Source organism: Malassezia sympodialis, genomic scaffold, assembly GCF_000349305.1.
Source record: "Malassezia sympodialis ATCC 42132 genomic scaffold, msy_sf_3, whole genome shotgun sequence".
In the NCBI taxonomy this organism is placed as follows: domain Eukaryota; kingdom Fungi; phylum Basidiomycota; class Malasseziomycetes; order Malasseziales; family Malasseziaceae; genus Malassezia; species Malassezia sympodialis.
In genome coordinates, this window is record NW_017387801.1 from 91,864 (window position 1) to 109,226 (window position 17,363).

The 17,363-nt window shown below is 57.5% G+C and overlaps 9 protein-coding genes across 9 annotated transcripts; 3 read left to right on the forward strand and 6 right to left on the reverse strand.

The window, feature by feature from the left end:
• Positions 1-40: 40 nt before the first annotated feature.
• On the forward strand, positions 41-4,063 carry MSY001_0635 (uncharacterized protein; the record flags this gene model as incomplete). Its single annotated transcript, XM_018885708.1, is given in 2 exon segments — positions 41-1,337; positions 1,350-4,063. The coding sequence occupies 2 exon segments, from the start codon at positions 41-43 to the stop codon at positions 4,061-4,063; spliced, it is 4,011 nt and encodes a 1,336-aa protein (XP_018739254.1).
• A 57-nt stretch (positions 4,064-4,120) lies between these two features.
• On the reverse strand, positions 4,121-4,636 carry MSY001_0636 (uncharacterized protein; the record flags this gene model as incomplete). Its single annotated transcript, XM_018885709.1, has 1 exon — positions 4,121-4,636. The coding sequence occupies one exon, from the start codon at positions 4,634-4,636 to the stop codon at positions 4,121-4,123; it is 516 nt and encodes a 171-aa protein (XP_018739255.1).
• A 1,014-nt stretch (positions 4,637-5,650) lies between these two features.
• On the reverse strand, positions 5,651-6,524 carry MSY001_0637 (uncharacterized protein; the record flags this gene model as incomplete). Its single annotated transcript, XM_018885710.1, has 2 exons — positions 5,651-6,218; positions 6,445-6,524. The coding sequence occupies 2 exons, from the start codon at positions 6,522-6,524 to the stop codon at positions 5,651-5,653; spliced, it is 648 nt and encodes a 215-aa protein (XP_018739256.1).
• Positions 6,525-6,724: 200 nt separating this feature from the next.
• Positions 6,725-8,114, forward strand: MSY001_0638 (uncharacterized protein; the record flags this gene model as incomplete). Its single annotated transcript, XM_018885711.1, has 2 exons — positions 6,725-7,174; positions 7,197-8,114. 2 exons carry the CDS (start codon positions 6,725-6,727, stop codon positions 8,112-8,114), a joined length of 1,368 nt encoding a protein of 455 aa, XP_018739257.1.
• Positions 8,115-8,161: 47 nt separating this feature from the next.
• On the reverse strand, positions 8,162-8,500 carry MSY001_0639 (uncharacterized protein; the record flags this gene model as incomplete). The annotated part of the gene is made up of 1 exon (XM_018885712.1): positions 8,162-8,500. One exon carries the CDS (start codon positions 8,498-8,500, stop codon positions 8,162-8,164), a length of 339 nt encoding a protein of 112 aa, XP_018739258.1.
• Positions 8,501-8,724: 224 nt separating this feature from the next.
• Positions 8,725-9,291, reverse strand: MSY001_0640 (uncharacterized protein; the record flags this gene model as incomplete). Its single annotated transcript, XM_018885713.1, has 6 exons — positions 8,725-8,829; positions 8,865-8,900; positions 8,937-9,038; positions 9,065-9,136; positions 9,175-9,234; positions 9,271-9,291. The coding sequence occupies 6 exons, from the start codon at positions 9,289-9,291 to the stop codon at positions 8,725-8,727; spliced, it is 396 nt and encodes a 131-aa protein (XP_018739259.1).
• Positions 9,292-10,011: 720 nt separating this feature from the next.
• On the forward strand, positions 10,012-11,577 carry MSY001_0641 (uncharacterized protein; the record flags this gene model as incomplete). Its single annotated transcript, XM_018885714.1, has 1 exon — positions 10,012-11,577. The coding sequence occupies one exon, from the start codon at positions 10,012-10,014 to the stop codon at positions 11,575-11,577; it is 1,566 nt and encodes a 521-aa protein (XP_018739260.1).
• Positions 11,578-11,657: 80 nt separating this feature from the next.
• On the reverse strand, positions 11,658-12,426 carry MSY001_0642 (uncharacterized protein; the record flags this gene model as incomplete). Its single annotated transcript, XM_018885715.1, has 2 exons — positions 11,658-11,705; positions 11,731-12,426. The coding sequence occupies 2 exons, from the start codon at positions 12,424-12,426 to the stop codon at positions 11,658-11,660; spliced, it is 744 nt and encodes a 247-aa protein (XP_018739261.1).
• A 74-nt stretch (positions 12,427-12,500) lies between these two features.
• On the reverse strand, positions 12,501-17,252 carry MSY001_0643 (uncharacterized protein; the record flags this gene model as incomplete). The annotated part of the gene is given in 2 exon segments (XM_018885717.1): positions 12,501-15,112; positions 15,131-17,252. The coding sequence occupies 2 exon segments, from the start codon at positions 17,250-17,252 to the stop codon at positions 12,501-12,503; spliced, it is 4,734 nt and encodes a 1,577-aa protein (XP_018739262.1).
• Positions 17,253-17,363: the final 111 nt, after the last annotated feature.

Consider the following 17,363-nt stretch of genomic DNA (forward strand, 5'->3'; position numbering starts at 1 on the left):
TCCGCCACGCTAGGTGTGGAGCCTCCACCTTCCTCTTGCCATGGCCGCGCCCGGCGTTGGGCGTGGCAAAGAAGCGATGGACCCTATCTCTGATGCGCAGGGTACTTGCTATAAGATTTGCAACCATCCGCACTCTGACAATCCGCCAAAACGCATACTGCTGGGCCCAGTTCCCAGCGTTTACATTTCAAACCAGGCTTTGGTTGACGACGCCAAACGCATGGGCGTCTATTTGGATGACATGCTAAGCGACAACCAATCTGTCATCGATCGCAACGAATCACGCTTCAAAAACAGGAACTGGAATAGGAGTGGCCAGTTCCGGCAAACGAGTTTCATTCGACCTCTGCGACACACCACCAAGCATAAGAGTCGGGCTCAATCGTTCTTTGAGACCCCTCCACGCTTGCAAGCCATTTCTGAATCACCCGAACCGGTCTCTCCCCCTGACACAGAGCGCCTGAAGACGCTTTCTCATTCTCGATCCTTTGTACAGCTCTCTCCATCACTAATGGATTCGTCGCCGCGCCCTCTGCGGCATTCTGTGTCCCTGCACCATATGCCGCGCTCCGACCACAACCTCGCTCATGCCACGTCCCAATCCTACGATGACCTGGATTCTTTTATTCCCCCGCGCCGGGAGCACAAACTTTTCCACTGGCCGCTGGGCCCAGTGCGTCGCCAACCTTCGGCGGGTTACCCATTGTCGCCCATTGTGTGGGACGAGTGGGACTGGGACAACCGACCGATTTCTCCCATCCTGGGACAATCTGATCTCACAGAAGAACAGCGCGAAGTCATCATGGAAAGGGCGAGTACCTCTGTCGGTCACCGAAAGATGGCCGGCTCGTCTTTTGAGGTGGGCAAGAAGTTCTACGAACATGTACTGGCGATCGAACCGCCCCTCGATTCACCCCCCTCCAGTTCCGCCCCTGATCCAGTGCAGGATTCGCCAGTCACCCCCAAACAATACACCAACTCGTCGCCGATCTCGCGCACCTCCTCGCCAAGGCAACCGAGCTCCATTTTGCGCCTGGTACAGCACAAGGCCTCACGCAAAATGTCTCACCCACATGTGGCCTTTTCGCTCCCAGCGTCGGAGAATAATCCAGAAGAAGACCACACAGGCTGGGAAGCGACGCGGAAAACACTGCGCGACCAAGGCACTGTGTCGATTCGCACAGGGCGCCCATCACGTGCCATGCTATCGTTGGAGGAGGAGCTCGAGGCTGAGCGCCAAAAGCGCCGCCGCCAGCTGCTGGGCGAGGCTCCTACGCCCCCTTCTCAGCAGACACCTCTTAACCGGGCACACACCCAAGACGTCGAATACGATTCGCGTATATCTCCAGATGCGCCCTCCGATGAATGGCTGGATGCGACGTCGTCGCGTCGTTTTCCGTTGCGCATCGTACCGCCTGTGGACGTGCAGCGCTTGCCTGAGCATACGCTGATACCATCAGAATCGCGTCGGCTATCATATGATTCTTCTACCTCGCTTGATTCGCTCACCTCCTTGCCTGCTGAGCCAATCCAGGGCGACGAAGCAGCGGCCGAAGTGTCTCTGCCGCCGCTACCGGCTCCAACTCCCACGCAGCAGGGGCCCGAGTCACCATTGACTTCCTTGTTCTCGCATTTTCATTCTTCACATCCATCACAGCACCGCTCAGGTGAAGAGTCATTGCTAGACATAACACAGGAGGAAAATGGCCGAGGGATAGTCACTCGGCACGACTACATTTCGGTCGGCCAAGGTGACGCACTTCCCCGGCCTGCCGAAGAGGTGCTAGCGCGTCCTATGGAGGCGCCTATTCCCATCCCAGCGGCACTCAAGACAAAAAACAATGTAATACTCAAGCGCGACCGCATGCTGGTCAAAGTGCAACTCGTGGGCCGCGTTGATATCGGGAGCGACTTTGACGAGCTCGAGGCACGCCGCTACCATATTCGCTCCTACCATTGGGAAGAGTACCTTGTCCTCTTGCGGCCCGGGCGTGTCGAGCTATGGAACGAGGCGCGCATTCGCGGTCGTCTGCTGGGCGATGCAGAACACCTCAAGCTACGATACGTGATCCCCCTGCGGAGGAAAGAGGTGTCACTTTCGCTGTACTCGGAGGTCGATCGTCTCTTATGCCTCACGGTCCCACGCTCCGAATGGCTACGGGGACCGTTTCCGCTCCGCCGTCACAGTACAACCATCCTGCTTTTGAATGCGCGCGCCTCTTCGCTCGCGGCCGACTGGATGTGGCTTCTGTGGCGCGAACTCGACGGGCAGCCACCGTCCCACATCCACATACATGTACCCGGCATCTCGATGCGCGTGCGTGTGCCACTGCCGGAGCTCCCTAGTGCGCATGGTACGGCACGCGAGTACGATGTCCTGCTAGATCTGCCGTCGACTCTGCCGTACGAGCGGTCTTACGAGAAGATGACTGCCCGCTCACTCATGAATCACACACAAAGCATGATTCAGGCTGTGCCACAGTGGGCCCGACTAACCCAGGACATGCGATCGCGTGGTCTGGAGCCGGTGCTGGCGTGGCGCAGCGGCTCGACGTACCACTGGGTCAGCCATGCGACCACGCCCCAGGGAGCACCTCGGTATTGGGATGCGCTGGCGGGCGCCCTACTCACAAGTGCACGCAGGGCGCCTGAACTGCAGCTGCTGCTAAACAGTCACTATCCCACCGAGGTGATGCATCCCCAAGGTTGCGCGCTGCGGGAGCCGCCTGCGGTTGAAGGATTTGTCGGCCGCCTGCGGTCGATCTCTGGCACAACTACCCGCACTTATTTAACGACGCACGATGCGGGGCTTTACCTCTTGCGCGAGTCGCATGCCTATGCACCAGACCCTTACATGGGCCTGCCTATCACTGGCGTCAACGGTGAGACACGTCAGGACCGGGTCCGCACGTACGTGTCACGCTTTGCTGCCAATGAAATCCACCGTCAGCTCCGCCAAATTCGGCAGAGCGATGGCTTCCTTCTTCTACGGGACGTATGTGCCATCGGAAGCGTCGGCCTCCCTGTCGTCCTGTCCACAGAGCTGTCGCGGCACCGAGTACATTTGGGACATGAGCCGGTCATTTCACCTTCGATGCCTCAGCTCCAATGGGTGTCTGACTACGATGGCACGCGCCAACCGCTCGATGCTCGGCTACGCGTGTTTGATACTGCAATGATGACCGAGTCGGCGCACCACAGCGTCAAGCGTAGCCTGCGGCAGTTCAAACTCTACCTCGAAAATGGCCGCAGCATTGTCTTTGAGGTGGCGAGTGTGGCCCTGGCAAAAGAATGGATTGTGCATCTTTTCATGTTAATTGTGTACTGGAAATGCCGGGAGGGGATGGACACACGCATGCTGGTGCATGCGAGTCAAGCGACCGATTCCTCAGCGCACCCTTTGCGGCAGACGGAGGACCATGCATCCTTATCACTGCCATTCATTTGGAACTGGTGCCGCTTCGGTGGGTGCCGCACCATCAACCTGAGCGGCTTCCTATTCTGGCGCACACATATGCACAGACCCTTTCACCGCCGCTACTTCCTTCTGTGTGATGGACAGCTGCTTGCCTTTAAGCTCGTATCGTCCACGCACTCATCTAAGGCACGCAACAACGAGGGCATTCTTCACCGACGCAAAGGTGCGCCGATCCTGTTACGCGATGCGTACGTGTACAAAGGCGACATTTCCGACCGCTTCTCTGACCTCAAAGGCGACGACATGCCGAATCAACGCACAGGTGGACACCACACCGAGGAATTACATGAGCAACTTCCGCGCTTCTTCCACGGCGGGCTCTGCAGCGCCGAGTCGAGCGACGAATGTACTTTTGTGCTTCGAGTCCGTGGGGGCTGGGACCCTGCACGCCTGCGCCGCCCCAAGATTGAAGCCATTCAGACACCCTACCTGACTCGCCGTGAATCGTCCGAAATCACCTTCCGCGCACGCACCCAACTGGAGCGTGACCTGTGGGTGCGAATGATTGGCCATGAAATCGAAAAGGTAGTCCGCTCGGACCCTGCTCGCGACTCGAACTTGTGCCAATTTGGGCGCATCCATTGATTCTATCATGCACTACAAGGAAGTATCCTTGGGCTTTTTCGCTACATGTCAGCCTGTTCATACATCGTACATACCCCCATACTTGGAGCGCGAAGTCGTGCGGCCCACCACACCACCAAAGTCTAGGGCACCGCGGACGAGTGTGTAGCGCACACCGGGTACATCCTGCACACGGCCTCCTCGCATAAGCACCACACTGTGCTCTTGCAAGTTGTGGCCCTCACCCGGAATGTATGCCGTCACCGTACGCCCATTCGTCAGGCGCACACGCGCCATTTTACGGATGGCCGAGTTGGGCTTCTTGGGCTTGGTCGTAAATATTTTAATGCAGACGCCCTTCACAAACGGACAACCCTCCAGCGCCGGCGTGCGGTTGACGGGCGGCCGGTGCGGCCGACGGGCGCCGCGCATTGCTTGTTGCAGCGTTACTTGCCAGGCCGGCGTTGTTGAAATCGTGCGCACAGGAGCGAGTGGCATGAAATTATACCGCATCATTTCTGACACCCTCATCATAGGGCTCCGTACCTGCGGAGTCCACACGCCGCGGCCCGCGAGGCGCAGCGCTGCCCACATGTTGCAGTGAGAAGGTCATCGCTGCCGCGTGGCCCTCTTCTTTTCGTCACGTGACAGAATCGTCCTCGTCGCTACCGTTCTATGGGACACTTGCTTTGCAACGTCTGTTGTTGCGCTCTAGATCGCCACAGTGACAGACAAAACCTTTCACCCAGGTTTTGTGACTTGTAGCGAAGACAGCTGTGTAGGTCTGCGTTGGACGGCAACAGGCCAACCCTTTGTGGAGGCCACCACCTTGCCCACCGCGATGGAGGCCAAGTCTTCGGCGGAGCCCGCCGGACCCGTACGCCACGCCTTGTACCTCAACGAGGCCTCACGTACACTTACGTGTAATGCACCTGCAGCGGCACAGAAGCATGGATCATCTTTTTCCAACTTGGTGCCGTGCGTCGTTCGTTGGGCCAACGAGGCACCATATGGCCGGCCCGCCAACGTGCTGTGGGGGCATGATACCAGCCGAGCAGTGTCTGGGCGTGGGGCGTCTAATCCTCTGACATTTTTACCGGGATCATATGCCCTCACTAATCCTACGTGCTCTTTTTGTGCAATTCCTTTAATACCTGGCATAAACGCCCAGTATATCCCGAGGTCACGACGATCAAGAGGGCGAGCACGCAATGCAAGTCAAGTCACTCTTTGCCTTTCTTGTCGCAAGCCTTATCGCAAGAAGAAGCCTTCCACGGCCGTTAAATTCCCAGCTGTGCGAAAGAGACCGCCTCTGAAGCAACTGTTATCGTCCAGGACACCGACGTCTACAGCCCAGAACCTCCCCTCGATATCTTCTCCCACCTCTACCACACCCTCAACTTCACGACCAGAGCAACAACCACTCAAATCCAGTCACACTCCCTTAGCGCCCCTTCAAGATACCAAGGCTGGGCTGCGTGCCCTACTACAACAAAAGAAGCAGAAGGATCAGGCCGCGGCCAAGCCCAAGTCGGGCGGGTTGGCCGACTTCCTTAGTCAATTGTAAATTTAGAGACCGGATGTGTCCTACCTACTCCGACTCACTATTTAGAGCTTCTGCATCGCAGCAATGTCCGACGACTGGACGTAGTCCTCAATCTCCTGGACACGCTCCTGGAGCTCGTCCATCGACACCTTGTCGTCCTCGACCACAATGGTGATCTGCAGCTTGCTCACACCGTAGCCAATGGGGACGAGCTTGCTAGCACCCCAGACGAGACCGTCCATCTCAATGGCACGGACCTCCTTCTCGAGCTCTTCCATGTTGGTCTCGTCGTCCCAAGGCTTGACCTCGAAGGTGACGACGCTCTTGGCGACGGGACCAGGACCCTTAGCCGCCTTGCGAGCCTCGTACTCCTTCACACGCTCAGCCTTAATGCGGGCCGCCTCAGCATCCTCCTCCTCGTCGTCCGAGCCGAACAGGTCAACGTCCTCCTCAGCGTTGCCGAAGTTGAGGAGCTCAGCCGCCTTGGCCTTGTCGCCGGAGAGACCAGCGTGCTCAGCCTCGAACGACTTGATGTGCTCCTGCCAACGAGACACGTTGGGGTACTTAGCCGCGTCAACGGGGCCCTTGATGGTCTCGTAAACGGCCACGTCGGCCTGCGAGGCCTCGTGACTGGAATGTTAGTAAATGATCTCCCGGGATGGCACCAGGCAGCCACCGTCTGGACAAGCAGGGTTGTACGCTAGTCAGATAGCTTGGAATTGGGTGTCGTCAATGCAAATGGCGCGGTGTCTTAAGCCGCTGGACTCGGAAACACGGACCAAAGCACGGTTCATCTCTCAGCGCACAGGCCCTCGCTAGCCATCTCCTGGACCCTGGTGCCATTCAGAATACATACCCGTCGATGTACGACTTCGAGCTCAGAAAGTCGTTGAGCTTAGCCAGGTTGTCGGCGTTCGAAAAGTCAGGCAGAGACATGGCAGCGAAAGATAGGTAGTCAACCAGGGCCGAGGCGGACGCTTTTCGTTCTTGCAGCCGCAGACGCCTCGGCCGATCCCTGACCACATACACACGTGCTGGCACCGCGGCGCATGGCCGCCAGTCCTCCACATATGGAGGCATGGGGCCTGCGTTAGGTATACTTGCCTAGTTCCTCTGATCTGCCGCGTGCCACCGTCATGCTACCACCCGACTACCCGGGCCTTTATGATGCCCGTGTGGGCATGTATCCCGGATTAGCAGCATCGCTGGCTTCTCTTCATCCTTTCTTCCCTTATTCGCTCATGCCCGAGGCCCCCCTGTCAGAAGATGACATTTCTCTGTTCATGCTTTTGGTAACATACGCGGATGCCTTGGATGCACTGCCGCTAGAAGCGACACGAAGCTTTTCAGACCTAAGAGAACTGGATGCTGTGCTAGGCGGTAAGTTCTTCTGGCTTTCTCACGCTTTCTCAGCTCATCTTGGCTCGCTCACGCACCGGCTATATCATCTTACCTCAATCTTGGAAAACCCCAATGCCACGCCTGGAGAGCGTCTTCTTGCTCTGAAGGATGTCGCAGAAGAGGCACGTTCCTATAAAATGGGCGGTGAGGATAAGATTCGGGTGGCCTCCAACACAACGGAAATGGTACGCCCTTTGCGCTTATCAGCAGATCACCTCGCATACAGACTATATCGACTCCCTTTTGCGGTCACTGACTTCTCTCCCTTCCTTGGGTCCTTATATTCGGGAGTATCGGCCTCAGTACAAACGTCTGAGTGACCTCAGCTCGTACCCCTTACATGCTGAGCAGACCTTGTCTTTGCCGTTAGCCAGCCCCGGTTACAACGGGAACAGCATGGATGTGGATCCAAGCGCTAGTGGACGCCGATCGAGCAAGGTTCGATTGAGTGATTACCCAGAAGCACCAGTAAGCGCTGCTCGCGCGCGCGAGCGTGACTCTCAAGATGCATCACGGTATAGCAAAAAACGCAAAATTCCCCCTGGCACGACATCGTCCCAACGCTCACGTACTGATCCAAGTCGCAACACGTCCTCAGGGTCCAACAAACGTCGTCATGGATACCGTGATGATTCGGATCACGGTGCCAGCAGCGACGACCAATTTGACATGCCACCGGAGAACGGGCGAAGCACACAGCGGACGGCAAAGAGTGACAGCTTCGGTGCCACTTGGAGCGGTCGTCGCGTGAATGAGGATGTGAATGACACCGATAATCACGACGGATCGCGCAGCGGTGGTCGCGTCCGCGTTGCCAAAACCTCTCACACCAATAGAAGCCGGGATGACCAGGACGATCAACGTTATTGCTTCTGCAACAATGTTAGCTATGGTGATATGATTGGCTGTGATGACGACGACTGTGAGCGTGAGTGGTTCCATCTAGGGTGTGTGGGCCTATCGAAACCGCCTCAAGGCACATGGTACTGCGATGCTTGTTTGGAGCGCCGCACCCAGCAGGCCAAAAACAAAGCTAAGCGAGGTGTGCGTGCTGGGCGCGGGACTCCTGTGCCATTGCCTGAGCCCATGGGTAGTACACGTCGTGTGTCCTCGACGCGGAGATAAGGGTCCACCCTCTTGTATAAGAGACTACAAAGCGTAGATACATGTACTTAGTTCTTGCCGTTGATCGCAAGAAGTTCGACCTCGAAGACCAGGGTCGAGTTCGGAGGGATTACAGGGGGAAAACCGCGGGGACCGTAAGCGTAGTCCGGCGAGCAAACCAAGCGGGCCTTCTGGCCCAGCGAGAGCTGCTGTACACCCTCATCCCAGCCGCGAATAACTTGGCCAACACCGATGCGTGTGCGGAAAGGCTGGCCACGGTCCCGCGAAGAGTCAAACTTGTTGCCGTTGGACTGGAGGGTACCAACGTAGTGAATATCGACAGTGTCTCCAGGCTTGGGGAAAGTCTTGCCGTCGCCAGGAGCAATAGGTTCCACGTTCACACCCATGTCGAGTACGAGTGAATGGCTTGTGCGAGAGACACGGACGCTTTTATGGCCACTCATCCCGCTGTGCATGACGTGTCACTCTTACTTAATCCATCAGTGGAACCACATGGAACGAATCCCCGCCCCATAGCGCCATCGCCGGCCGAACCTGGTTTGTCAACAGGAAGCCGCGCAGGCCATCCTCCTTAGGAGCCGCTACGTCGAAAATCCTACAGATGTAGCATTTAACCATAGTTGAGACTGGGACGTATTAGTTCGACATATAAAACGTACCGGAAGATGTCATTGAACACGTAAAACGAGCCACCCTCCGGAACCAGAGTGAAGGACTAATGTTAGATGTAATTGCCTAGTGCAAACGTACCTGGCTGAACTTGAGCGGATTTTGACCATCGTCGACCTAGGAGTTAGTACGCACCAGGTGCATCGCACATACAAGAAGCATGCCGGTCACAAGCACAACCAGGCTCTGACCATCACCCGTCGGCTGAGCATCGCGCGTGTCAACCTTGTGCTGGACCTTCTGGAAAGGCAGACTCTACACTGTGAATGAACAAAACATACCACAAGCTTCTCAACGATGCCCTGAGCACCTTGTATTTGGGAGCCCTCAAAAGTGAGCATCGAGTGAGGGCGCTGTTCTGTTAGGTCTAGGATCGGCGAAAGACACATACGTAAAGCGAGCCCAATTGGGAGCGATCGGCATCGAAGGTGGAGTAGTAAAAGTCCGTGAACTATAAGGCATGAGAATGGAAACGAAGAGCACGTACCTGCTGAGCCACTTGCTCCATGGTGAATTAGGTGCAAGTGTTGGCCAAGCTGCTCATGCGCTCCAGCGCCTGGAAGAGCTCGGCCGATGCAACACTGATGTGGAGGACACCATGATCGTACCAGGGCGCTAGACACGGCCTCCGTAAGTCGATCTACGCTTGCCTGGCGGTACTACATCGATCTACGCCACACTCGCTTGGACCGTTTTATTTTTACCAATCAAGGTGTGTGCATTTTACTATATGGTCTTTTGCCTACATGGATCTCCACATGTTGAGGTCCCATTCGTCATTTGTAGATGTTGAAGCACGTTCTCTACACTGAATCCCTGTGCCTATACTGGAGCGCGGCTCTTCTAAGCTGCCAAGTAGATACTCGACGCGATCCCGCCGATCGATGACTGGCACAATGACATAGAAGCCCTTGCGGGCGACGCGCTGCTTGGCTGTGCGCACGGATCAGGCACCAATATTTGACAGGCTGTGCTGTTCTTAAAGACTTTGTCGTAGACTCTTGTCAACGTTTCCTTCTTACCCAGCTCTAGGGTGTTTAACTGCGGTACCTTATCCGCACTAAGATATTCAGTCGCTATTCATTGTGCTTGGCCTGACTCAAGCATACTTGCGTTCGTTCCATAACTAACCGTTCTACTAACTTTAGCAGGAAAGTGATTCGTCATGGTCCTACTACGACCACACCTATTACAAATTCTCACCATTCTACTTACCGCACCTTGCCTTATGCACCAACTGATGGGTGACGCGCAGGGCCTATCCAACCCATCTGGATTTGTGTCGGCGTCCGCGTCGGCTCCCCCCGCCAATGTGACCGACTCGCCGATTGATGGCCTCCTTCATATGCCTCTGGATGAAAGTCAAGAAGAGGAGGCAGAAGAGTTTGTTCATCCATGGGTGAAGCTTCAGCAGCATATCAACCACAGCAAGCGGCGCCTCGCCAAGATGAAGGAAATTGAGGAACCTAGTGACGGTGAGCTCCAAGAAGCTATACAGCGTCGACAGAGTATTGTGGAAGAAGAGCTGCGCACCCAAGGTGACTCGCTGCCCGAGTTCCGCCCTCCTCGTGTGAAGCAGATGCCTAGAGGTGAGGTACTGGATGAAGCGCCAGAGTCGATTGTGCGTGTGAGGCACTTCGGTTCGGGCACGTATCGCCCGTCCTCGGACCGCCGGTCTTCCGGCGGCAACGAGTTGCTGCGTGGCGAGTTCCAAGCTCGAGATGGTTATTCGTCAACCGAGGCTAAGGCGGAAAGCCAGTACTCTGTGACGAACGCCCAGCAGGTCTCCGCATCTGACTCAGCCGGTCTGTCGATTGAAGCCAACGATGTGGGCTACTTTGTAAATGTCAAGATCGGAACGTCCAACACCCAGTACAAAATGCTCGTGGACACAGGGTCTTCGGACACTTGGATTACCGGCATGAACTGCAAGTGCGGTGGCTCGAGCCGCAACAAGTTCGGCAAGTCGTCTTCCAACTCGCTCCAGACCAGTAACGACCAATACAAGATTTCGTATGGCACTGGCGATGTTTCAGTCCAGCTAGGCACGGACTCATTTGAAGTCGCGGGTTTAAAGCTGGACAAATTCACATTCGGTATGGCAAGCTCAGAGTCCAACGACTTCGGTGCATCAAAAATTCCATTTGATGGTCTGCTGGGCCTGGGTGGTTCCGGTCTCAGTGTGACTAAGAAGGACACCTTTATTGATGCACTGAAGAAGGCGAACAAAGTCAAGGCACCGATTGTTGGCTACCGTCTCGGGCGGGCGGCCGACGGGTCAGGTAACAACCGTGGACAAATCACGTTTGGAGGCATAGACGAAAGCCAAATTTCTGGGTCACTAACACAGATGGATAATGAATCGAGCAAGGGCTACTGGGAGGTGAAGATGGATAGTGTGTCTGTGGGTGGTAAGAAGGTGAGCGGGAGCTCATCTGCCATCCTCGATACAGGTACGTCCCTCATCATCGCGCCGCAGGATGCGGCCGATGCCATACACCAAGCCATCGATGGTGCTAAGCCGGATGGAAATGGCGGATACACGTTGCCATGTACCACGAAGGCGCGCCTCAGCTTTACGTTTGCTGGTACGTCGTTCACGATGGACTCGCGCGACCTGCTCTTTGCGCCGAAAGACTCGAACAATTTGCAGGGCACGTGTGTCAGTGCTGTCTCGACCGGGTCCACGATGGATAACGCCGGCTGGCTGCTGGGTGCCGCCTTCTTGAAGAACGTCTACTTTGCCACCAACTCTGATGCTAACCAGGTCGGCCTCGGTCAGCTAAACCAGTAAGACTGCAGAAGCGAGCAGTACCGGGGCTGCTTAAGACATTGTATCCATAGAAAAATAGATTGTGTGTATTTCTGTCAACACTACTTGCGGCCACGAGGCTTGCGAGGGCGCAGGGTGGGCTGCTTCGGCTGAATGTGAGGTGACAATACGTACAATCCAGTCTTCGTCGTACGACTTGCCATTTTTGCCGAGGGGCTGCGCCAAAGGCTTGGCAGTCTCCTTGTGCTTCGACGCAGGGGTTTTCCAGCTACGCTTCAGGGACGCACCGTACTTCTCGAAGAGAATGTAGCCGATGAGTATCACCAGGGCGAGACCCGTGGCGTAGACGGACAACAGCTGCAGGTCGAACAGGCTCTGCGGCGGTTCTTCCACCGTGACAGAGCCGCGGTAGAGCGGCACATTGTACTTATTCGACGACGACTGATCCACCACCAAAGCACGGAACTCGATATCCAATTTTTGCGGCTTGAACTCGGAGAAAAAGTCAAAAGGCACCTGGCGAGACTGGCCCTGCGTCAGCAGATGCGCGTCCTTGAGACGGGTCGTCGTCATGTTGCGGAGCACGCGCTTCTTGTGACCATCTTCACGCGAGGGATCCAGAAAGGCACCAGTAAGAGACTCGATCGTGAGCGCACGATCCGTCGACTGCGGCGTCTTGATGGAGAATACAACCCGGTTAGCCTGGCCATTTTTCACAACTGTCTGTGAGTGCAGCGTATACGCACTGTTGAACGGATTGTTAGGGAAAGTCGTAAGTACATTTAGTTCAGGGGCATCTTCGTGCGCTTCGGCACGGACTAGCGCTACGAGTACGGCGAAAAAGCTCAGCACAGCTAGTCCTACACGCATCAGGAAGTCGGTGGAGCAAGCACCGAACGCGGCGACCGCGTCGTCCCCTGCGCTTATATCCTCTACAGGTCTACCTACGCCTCCATCGCCTGGCGGAGCGCGTGGATCTCTTGCTGGTACGCCTTTTCAAATGCACGAGCAATGTCGCAAATGCGCTCATCGCCCGCGTTGAATGTGTAACAGTTGTGCAGCATCAGCCGAATGTCTGCATCGAGAGCATCGATGCTGTCGTACTGGTCGGCACGCAGCTTTTGGCTAATGAGCGTCAGGTCGCGAGCGTTTTCCTTCGGGATCACGTCGAAATAAGTGGGGATGCCCAGCGCCACAGGGTCGACTGCATATAGGAACAAAGCACCTGACGGGAGCTGCTTCAGGCGCCCCATCATGCTTTGCAGCGAGCGCTTGTGCGAGTATTCGAGCTTGCGGACCATGGCGCGACTCCATTCGCGTCGCCAAACGCGTGAGACGGCCTGCTCCATCAGGGCGGGCACCGTACCCGGTGGGTTAAACTGGCGGCAGTTGGCAAACATGAGACGCATATCTGACGCAAAATCGCCCATTGTCTTGTACTGCCCCTGCTTAAGCTTCGCACCGATCGTGCTCAGGTCCATTGGGTGCTTGATCTCCTCATAATACGTAGGCGCCTGGTCACGCACAGGGTCGATCGGCTGCAAGAAGATTACCGCCTCTTTTGTCTTGGACACCGTCTGCAGCACGGAGCGCGCCTTCTTCGGTTGGAGGGGCATGTCTGCCTCGCCCGGCAGCACCGGGTCCTCGCTCAGGTGGCCAGGGTCCGCGTGGGGCACTTTCGGCGTGTCAGATGGCGCCTCGACTGCGTCCCCGGACGGAGAAGACGCCTCGCTTGTGCGCGCCCGCTTGATCTTGAGCACAGGGCGCGCCGGCGCCTCACTGGCCTCTCGTTTCTCGCCCTTGCGGTTGAGCTTGATGGTGATTTTCTTAGGGGCTGGCGATGCACTGGTTCTTGATTCTGTACTTGGCGCACTCACAGGCGGCGCCTCCACCTCGTCGGCTGGCGGGGCCACAGGCTCCTCGGGTGTATCCTCTACTTGGGCCTTCTCAGCGCGCGCCGCCGCCTGCTCAAGTGTCTTGGTAATCCGGTTCCATAGCTGGCGGAATGCTGACTCAGACCGCGACGCCTCGTAATAGATCCACGCCTTGGGATCAGGCGTGTATGTCTTGGCATTGCGGAATATCAGTTCCACATCCTCCTTGAACTGGAAGCGGTCCTTGTACTGCCCCGACTGGAGCTTGTTCGATACTGAGCTAAGATCCATTGGCTCTTTAATCACGTCGAAGTAATCTGGCGCCTCATCTCGCACCGGATCCACAGGGCGCGTAAACGGCTCGCAGTGTTTGTTAGCCATGAGCTTGTGAATACAGGTGCGGCAAGCACTCAGGTCCGAAGCAGACATGCCCAGCGCCTGCCCTGGCTCGGGTGCCTTGGGCTTCTTTGGCTTGGGTGCCTTGGGTAGCACAACCTTGAGCGGGTGGGCCGGCCGCTTTTCTTGCTGCGGCGCATTCTTGATTAGGAGTCGAATCCGCATCACACCCGTATGCTCGTCGCTGGCAGCCACTGCCGCGCGGTCGCTCGCCGCCTTGGTATCTTCGGTGCCCTTGAACAGGAGTTCCGCGAGACGCATCAGTGCAAGGTGCGTGTCGACATGGTCCCGACTAGCCTGGAATGCGGCCAGGAACCCATCGCGTACAGATGCTGACCGCCCAATCTCGCGGCGCAGCACTTTGACGACCTGCTCGACTTGTGCCGCCTCTTGGGCCAGCAGCGACTCCTGCTCCGCTACGTTATCGCGCGGATCACCTTCTTGCAGCATCTCCGGCCGCTGCCACGCCACGCCAAGCTCACCAGTGGCCATTGCGACAGCGAGCGCGTCACATAGACCGCGTGCCAATTGCATACGCACTACAGGGTCCTCGTCCGAGCTGAGTACCGCAAAGTAGTAGCGCGTGAGCACCTTATGTTGCAAGCCTCGCAAGAGGAGCAAAGCGTTGAACGCGGCGACGCGCACCGCGGTCCAGTTACCCTCACGCGTGTACTCGACAAAGTGCGTCAGGTCAAGGGGCCGCAAGTTCGCTAGCACGAGCGCCAGCTGGAAGTCGAGCGCGGCGAGCGTCACGACATTGTGGAACGACGGCACGAGTCGGTCCAGCACCTGCAGCCGTTCGACCTCTTGTGTCGCGAGCTGGCGCAGAGTAAGCTCCTCGTCCGTGTAGACTTCGTCGGCATGCGTCGTATAACCGGTGGTGTCGACGGGAATCAAGGTGCTCGCGAGGGCATTGATGATGCTGGCCAAGTAGTAGTCGTCCACGAAGCGGTTCGTCGAGTTGTCATTGTACCGCAGCAGATTGATTAGGAAACGCTGCACGATCGGCAGCGCGCGCCCACGGTGGTCGCGCACACGCGAAATCGCATGGATGAGGGCGCGACGGACGTAATAGTCGGCCATATCACTAAAGTCATTGGGGCGCGGAATGCACGGGGCATCGAGGGCGGTGGGATCGCCCCCGTCGGGCACGTCCAGGCAGTAGCTTGTGCGGAAGAGCAGTAAGAGGTGGAAGAGGCCGAGCAGGTCAAGATGCGGGAGTGCGCAGTTGGCAAGACCGTAGGCAGCCTCGGCGCGAATGCGGTAAAAGTACTTGGTGACCAGCACTGTACGGGTAAGCATACTGCTTGTGATCAGACTGGGCATCTGGCTCAGTGCGTGAACGGCGGCGAGCTGTGCAACAACGTCGCGATCACGCTGCAGCTGCGATACCCACATGTAGTCCGGCTGTTCGAACTGGATCTGTGCCATCCACTCAAAGTCGGCATCGAGGCGGATCCACTCGTACGGCGCCGAGGCCATAATCGCCTCGTCCTCCTCAGTCCAATCGGCCACTTTCCAGCGCTCACGCTCGTTCTCGTCCTCCCACATACCGAGCCCAAAACCCAGATCCATCATGCCGATTGCTTCGGCAGCGTCTTCGTCGCCGGCGGCGGCCGCGGCCGCCGCCGCTTGGCGCGCCTGGAAGCGCTTGGTATTACGGCGCACGCGCTTGTATTTGGTGTTAAATGGCACGTCGTAGCGCTGGTGCTCATTCTTGATGTCGAGGACATGCTCGTACGGTGTGCCGTCCGCCTCGTGGATACGCACGGTCATCTGACCCTCCCAGAGTGACACAGGGTTCGAGAGTAGTGCATCTTCCGGGCGCGCCTGCGCGTATAGTGCGGCAGGCGACTCTTGGCGCACATGCATCTCGATTAGCAACTTTTTGCGGTTGAAAGTCGCCGTGCACACAAAGCGAGGGCAGCCACTGCCATTGATCCACTGATCAACAAACAGGCGCAGGTCAGCGCCGCTTACCTTCTTGCAGGTACGCAGAAAGCTGTGCGTACCCAGCGCATTGTTCGTCATCTCGCCGGTAATGGCCTGGAGGAACAGCTTGGGAATCACACGGCCCAGACCCAGCGATGCGCCCATCTTACACAGTCGGCGGTCTAGCAGGTAGAGCACGAGCGGTGCCTTGAGATTCACAAACGGCAGGAGCTGTGCGTCCAGTGGCTCGTCGCGGCCGACCTGATAGAGCGGTGGCATGCCAATATCCCACAGGCACAGGCGGTCGCAGTCCTTTTTCATGCGGAAGCGGTATTCGTTGTTGCCAAGGAGACGCCGCAGGAACATGGACGCCAGGTGCTGGCTCAGGCCGTGGATCAGCCACGTGTCCGCCCATGTCTTCTGCACAATGTTGATGCCGACCCACTGGAACGCCACGGCGTGACTGAGAATGTGCCGGTTCTCAAATGCCTGGTCGATCACCGATGGAGGGTGCAGCAGGTCGCTTGAGCACACGGCCAGCGTACATGCGGGGTGACAGTCGACAAGGGTGTCGTCCACAAACACAAGCTTGAACGAGGCGAACGGGTATGAGCCATACTCGCTGCTAATAAACTCGATGGCCTGCCATGTAAACTGCGCCGTCGTGCGCAGCTCATGCTCGTGCGCAGGCAAGCAGAAGGCAAGGGCCTCACACCCGTCCGTGCCGGCCGGCGACAGGCGCGCGAGGACAAAGGGGCCCGCACAGAAGGCCACATGCTGCACAGACGTGGCGACGGGCTGCGTATAGTAGAAGATGGATTTGGTCGGATCGTGGGGATGCACGGCATGCTCCGTCAGCTCGCCCGAGGCGATAACGAGCATGTCGGGCTCGTCGTCCGGTGCGTCCGTGGCGAGCGTCCGCGGCACGACAAACTCAAGCTCCCATGTGCACCGGTCCCAAAGCGAGTCAACGCACGGCACCCAGCACCGCGCGCTGTTTGGGCCGGTAGGGCGGGTATACAGGTGGGGTACGCGATACGGCGCCTCGGCCGTCGGCACCACGACATGGATGGCCTCTTGCACATCAGCGAGGATATAGTCGATGCGCACAGTGATCGGTGCATATTCGTCTTCGCTGCCATCGGTGCTGCCAGGCACGCGCTCAGCGCGCACGCCGTCGGGCAGAGTGATTTGCAGCTCGCCCTCAGCCGCTTGGCTAGTGGCGGAGAAGGTAGCACGCTTAGCTTGCGCGTGCCCATGAACGTCTTTCAGCGGCGTGAGAGTCGCATGCGCATCTGTGTGAGTGAAGCTTGCCACTTTTTCGTTGCACAGCACGCGCTGAATTTCCATGCTTCGCGCGTGCAAATAAATGTGCCGCAGGTCGGCATGGGTCGGCGTCACGGCCAGCTCCGTGTAACCGGCGAGGCCACCGCGAAAACTGAGCTCGAGCGCCACCTTTTGGTGACTCAGCGAGAAGCCACGGTCTGTGGGCATGGCGCACACGCACACGGCTCGTCAGCTAGCGAGCGGGCGTCAATGCACCAGGCAGCGACGAGCGCCGCGAGCCGGTGACGAACACGTGACGGGGCGGCCGGGCGGCGGCCC